Source organism: Aegilops tauschii, chromosome 3, assembly GCF_002575655.3.
Source record: "Aegilops tauschii subsp. strangulata cultivar AL8/78 chromosome 3, Aet v6.0, whole genome shotgun sequence".
NCBI classification, from domain to species: domain Eukaryota; kingdom Viridiplantae; phylum Streptophyta; class Magnoliopsida; order Poales; family Poaceae; genus Aegilops; species Aegilops tauschii.
The window spans coordinates 521,080,844-521,086,531 of NC_053037.3; the positions used below are offsets into that span (position 1 = coordinate 521,080,844).

Consider the following 5,688-nt stretch of genomic DNA (forward strand, 5'->3'; position numbering starts at 1 on the left):
TTTATCTTGAAAAATAATTCATCGAATTTGATTTTTTTGCCAAATTTGAAAAAAGTTCATGATTTTTTTTAAAAAAGTCATGTAATTGGAAAAGGTTCATTAATTTTGAAAAAAGTTCATCGGATTTGACAAAATAGTCTGTGCATTAAAAAAATAATAAAGAAAAAAAATAAAAAAAGATGAAAGAAAAGAAAGAGAAAAAGAAATACAGAACCACATAAAAATGGTTCAGGAAAAAACACAACGTAAAAAGGAAAAAAACAGGCTACAAGCTTTGCAAAACCGATGCTTCCATGAACCAAGGGAAGTATAAATAGAAAAAAAAAGGAAGTTTATATGCACAAGTTTTTTTAGACAATTCCGCAAAGCTTTATTAATTTTTCACAATGTTTACAGGGACAGATGGAAGATTTTCTGGGTGACCTAACCAAACATGGCGGGCAGCTCCCAGGGTAAAGTGCATGCTTCGCTAAATTGTGAGCTTCAAAATTTGAGCTCCTATGTTCATGAACGATATTACAGAAAGTAAAAGAAAGAGAATGTCTTATAATCTCTTAAACTGTATCCCCATAACTCGCCATATTTCGCTTCTGAATGTCGTCGGCCACCACCTTGCAATCCGATGCCACATGAATTCTCTGGATATAGAGATCATCTGCTAGATCCATAGCTTCTCTAACTGCCAATGCTCCAAGTGTTGTTGGGTCCGAGATATATCTGAAAACAATGGCAGAAGCACCCATATAGCCACCTCTCTGGTCCGTGCAGATCACTCCAATCGCCCCAAAACCATGACGTGACACCGCTGCATCCGCATTCAGCTTTGCACATCCGACCTCCGGCGGAAGCCAGTGAGGTATTTGCTGCGGTATAGTAACTAGCCGGCCATTTCTCTCTGGATGTAGAGATCCCGAGATTGAAACCCTCGCGTGCACCATTTTTTGGTTTAAAACATAAAAAACGGAAGGTAATGGGCCGGCCAGCTTGAAGAGGGGGTGTGCGCCTCAAGCGTCAAATAGGAATGCCAGTCGCCGCGCCCAAAGTTGAAGACGAGGATTTCTCTCAAAAAAAAGTAGACCTGGGCTATATTCCGCAATGTCCCCTCCTCTTTTTTTCTTCCTTGCACTACTTTTTTTGTTGTTGTAATAATCCATTTTCAGAAGAGGAAAAGGTGGAGTGATCGGATAGAGAATCCCGGGGCGTGGAGAGCTCCACCTCCACCTCCTTCTATCCTTGCACGGAGCTCAAGCTCTCGCCCGCATGGCGCTCCTCCGCCTCCAGCACCACTGCTCCCTCCTCCAAATCTCCACCTCCCACCTCCCAACCCTCCTCAGCCCCCCGCGGAACCCTCGCAGGAGCCAACCCTCGCCGCCCAATGCGGCCAGGACTCCCAGCCCCTCCATAAGCCCACCCCCCGCCGCGCCAATCTTGGCGCGGAATGCGGCGGCGGCGCCCTGGCGAGGCGAGCTGCTGCTCCTCCTCCCCGCGGCCTGGCCGCTCCCGGCCCTCGCGGCCGAGGCCGACGGCGGCGGCGGGAGCAAGGTGAGCCTCGAGTCCATCGTGCTGGCCGTCGACGACTTCAACAACCGGAACCCCTTCTTCGTGGCCGGGGTGGTGTTCGTCTGGCTGGTGGTGCTCCCGCTGGCGCAGGAGTACTTCAAGAAGTACAAGGCCGTGGGCGCCCTCGACGCCTTCCGCAAGCTCCGCGACGTGCCGGAGGCGCAGCTGCTGGACATCAGGCGGGGCAACAGCGTGCGCTTCATGGCGCCGCCCAACCTCAGGCTCGTCGAGAAGAGCGCCGTGCAGGTGGAGTTCCACGAGGAGGACGAGAAGGGGTTCCTCAGGGAGGTGCTCGCGAGGTTCCCGGACCCGGCCAACACCGTCGTCTGCGTCCTTGACAAGTGAGTGCTCCATGGAACTTCATTTGACGCCTGCTGTCGGTGGTGTGCCTGCGTTACTGAAATGCTTTAGTAGTTGTGTGTGTTGATCGAATAGGTTCGGCATGAATCATTCGTGATGGAATGTCGATTAATGTGCATAGTGCTAGATGTCTTTTTATGCAGCAGAGTAGTCGTGTACACAACTTTGATTTACAAGTGCAATGCAGTTGTAGTTAAACAACGAAATTCAACTATTTCATACGAAATTTGTGGAAACAAAATAGACCCTTCCAGAATCTCTGGATCGGGCTGATTGTTCTATCAATCGAGTCAATATCAAGTTCAGACCAGTTTTGTCGCGCTGTGTTCAAAAAAGTTGAGACAGACTGATTTAGTATCGTCTTAGTTACAACTGAGTACTACTTCCGCATCGAGCTCACGAACCGAGCAAGAGCATAGTCGTGTTTCATGAACATTGTCTTTTGTCATTGTTGAGCATAATTTGAATAATTTTGGTTTATTTGCGACTAGCACAGATCAAACTGCCACATTGAAAGTTCAAAATAGTCTGAAACAATTAGTCAATTACTTTACTCGTTCTGCCACAATGAAATACAGGGATAAGCTTCTTTTCCATCCAATTAGTCCCTATTATATCTAATTGTCTAACTTAAATAAATAGATAAATAAATAGAAAATTTCTTGTCATGTTCTAGTGCGTCTTCGAGACTGTTAAAGATGGATGCCATGTCAATTTTGCCCTCTGAAGCTTGTTACTTTAGATTCAGAATTCAGATAGTGGCAGTTTTGCATAGGTGCTGAATGTCCTGATGTTGCTGTATACTTTTCATCATGCCATAGCAACTATGCTTCAATTCTTATATAACTCTATGAACTTTATCATGCGCAATCTGTTACCAACTTAAGTTTATGTTGTGTAAGGTAGCTTTGATGGTAATTCAATGAAAGTGGCTGAGCTGCTGTTCAACAATGGTTTCAAAGAGGCATATGCAATCAAAGGGGGGCTGAGAGGCCCAGATGGTTGGCAGGTTAGTTATGACACTGGGTTAGAAGTAATAACGGCAGTTCAAAAAGCACATACCTCGTTGTTTCCGCACTGATCTTTGCTATTTCATAGGCAATTCAAGAAAACTATCTTCCACCATCTGTTCATGTTTTTCCAAGGGAAAAGAAGAGCAAAACTTTGACGCACACTGATGTGAGCACTGAAGGAACAGATGATCAGCCAGAGGGGAATGGAGAACTATTAACTTCTCCTAGCAGCACTTTAGTCAATACAAGCAATGGAACCAAGGATGGTCATGAAGAACCGAATGGAAGTACTTTAGCCGCGAAGCATTCAAGGAGACCATTATCACCATATGCAAATGTATGACCCCATTGCCTTCCTACCTCCATACAGTAATTCAGTAGGCTCTAGATTTGATTTTCCTCAAACTTCTATCTAGTCAACAGCAGTTATAATCTTGTTTCCAAAATAGTAACAGCATACAGGCTGGCCTCACTGCACGCTGTCATACTTACAGTTAACTGAATTCTCCTTGTATTTACCGCGGATATACTAGAGTTCTGTTTCTGGACATAGTATAGCCTTGTAAAGCCTTATGCGTTGTCTCAGTTAGACAGTTAATTCCTGAAAACAATGGCAGGCGCTATGCTCTGTGTACTAGCAGGTGAATAAACAGTTACAACTGCCCTGCTCAAATGTTTTCATGCCTAAGTTGTTCAATGTTCAATCCTTTTTAGGTTTCTGTCTGAGTTCTTTACTATCATGTCGTAATCTATTTACACACCTTGGTTGTATTATGCAGTACCCTGACTTGAAACCGCCATCATCTCCGACGCCATCCAAGCCAGGGAGGGCTGAGGGGAATGTAGAACTATCAACTTCTACTGGCAGCTCTTTAATCAAAACAAGCGATGCAACTAAGGATAGTCACGGAGAACCGAATGGAAGTACATTAGCCACGAAGCAATCAGGAAGGAGACCATTATCACCATATGCAAATGTATGACCCCGTTGCCTTGCTACCTCCATACAGTAATTCAGCAGGCTCTAGATTTGATTCTCTCGAACTTCTATCTAATTAACAGTTGACTTTTTGTCTTGAAAATAGTAACAACATGCAGACCGGCTGGACTGCACGCCGTCATTACAGAATTCTCGTTTTATTTACTGCTGATATACAAGAGTTCTGTTTCTGGACATAGTATAGCCTTGTAAAGCCTTATGCATGTCTCAGTTAGATAGTTAATTCCAGAAAACTATGGCAGGCGCTATGCTCTGTACTAGCAGGAGAATAAACAGTTTACAGACTGCCCTGATCAAATATTTTCATACCTAAGTTGTTCAATGTCCAAATTTTAGGTTTCTGTGTCAGTTCTTTATGATCATGTACTGTAGTAATCTATTGACACATACTGAATGTAATATGCAGTACCCTGACTTGAAACCGCCCTCATCTCCAACGCCATCCAAGCCAGGCAGGCCAGATGAGAATAAAGAACTACTAACGTCTCCTGGCAACTCTTTAGACAATACAAGCCATGCAACCAAGAATGGTCGTGAAGAACTGAATGGAACTACTTTAGCCACGAAGAATCCAAGGAGACCATTATCACCATATGCAAAGGTATGACCACATTGCCTTCCTACCTTCATACAGTATTCAGAAGGATCTATATTTGATTTTCATCAAAATTCGATCTAGTCAACAGTAGTTAAAATATGCTCACAAATAGTACAACATGCTGACTGGCCTGACTGCATGACGTCATACTTGCAGTTAATTCCATCACAGGATTCTCTTTATATTTACTGCTGATAAAGTACAGTTCTGTTTCTGGATATAATATCGCCTTGTAAAGAAGGCCTTGGTTCCTGAAAACTATGGCAGGCGCTATGTTCTGTACTAGCAGGAGAATAAACAGTTACGGACGGTCATTGCTCAAGCTCAAATGTTTTCCTACCTAAATTATTCAACTATCCAATGCATATAGGCTTCTGTTTCAGTTCAACTCCCTCCGTCCGAAAAAGTTTGTCCCAAGCTTGTCCCTCAAATAGGATGTGGTGCTAGATACCTCCATTTGAGAGACAAGTTTTTTCGGACGGAGGGAGTATATGATCATGTACTAATCCATTTTTATTTTTTTGTGGGAATGTACTGATCCATTTGCACACATTGAATTTATCATGCAGTACCCTGACTTGAAGCCGCCATCATCTCCGACGCCATCCAAGCCAGGGAGGTAGAAGAAGCAATATATAGGGCAATAGGACGCCGAAGACTTAACGAAGTCAGAGTCGGCCTTTTGCCGAATAACCATTTTGTTATTATACTTAAATCCATGGATATAGAGGCGATTGATCGGGGCCGCGATGCGGAAGACCGTTGCTGCTACCATGAACTATTGAATGTAATAGCATGGTGAATTCTTACATTCTGTGTAAATTTTGAACTTCTTCCCAGATTGCTGTTCTTATTGTCTGTACATTTAAGTGAATGTTGCACTACGAAACTGCAAGCATTTCATATTAACATTGTACTGGCACGGTGACTCCTGAGCTTGAGGATTTTGGCGGTGCTGCATGGCTCTCAGCCTGCTAACCGTGCCTCCTCTGCTGAAAATCAAAATTCTTTTGGACCTGTGCGTTTGCAACAGGAAATGAAAACAGGCAATCCGGAGTTTGGGATAAAATACTCATGACGTGAGCGTGCAACGCTAATTCTGTGGACTTGTCATATTCAGTTGTGCGAGTATTTGAAGTTGGCTGGCTGATGGTCTG

At 43.9% G+C, this 5,688-nt stretch overlaps 1 protein-coding gene across 1 annotated transcript; it reads left to right on the forward strand.

Annotated features, from left to right (window-relative positions):
* The first annotated feature begins 1,163 nt into the window (after window positions 1–1,163).
* On the forward strand, window positions 1,164–5,440 carry LOC109748880 (uncharacterized). The gene is made up of 6 exons (XM_020307899.4): window positions 1,164–1,901; window positions 2,827–2,929; window positions 3,019–3,270; window positions 3,713–3,910; window positions 4,340–4,534; window positions 5,101–5,440. Exons 1-6 carry the CDS (start codon window positions 1,261–1,263, stop codon window positions 5,152–5,154), a joined length of 1,443 nt encoding a protein of 480 aa, XP_020163488.1. The 5' UTR covers window positions 1,164–1,260; the 3' UTR covers window positions 5,155–5,440.
* Window positions 5,441–5,688: the final 248 nt, after the last annotated feature.

Bases quoted from the DNA above. Each gene is read 5' to 3' on its own strand.
- LOC109748880 (XM_020307899.4), top strand. From the start codon at position 1,261: ATGGCGCTCCTCCGCCTCCAGCACCACTGCTCCCTCCTCCAAATCTCC. The intron at 1,902-2,826 runs GTGAGTGCTCCA...TGTGTAAGGTAG, and splicing joins GTCGTCTGCGTCCTTGACAA to CTTTGATGGTAATTCAATGA. The intron at 3,911-4,339 runs GTATGACCCCGT...TGTAATATGCAG, and splicing joins CATTATCACCATATGCAAAT to TACCCTGACTTGAAACCGCC.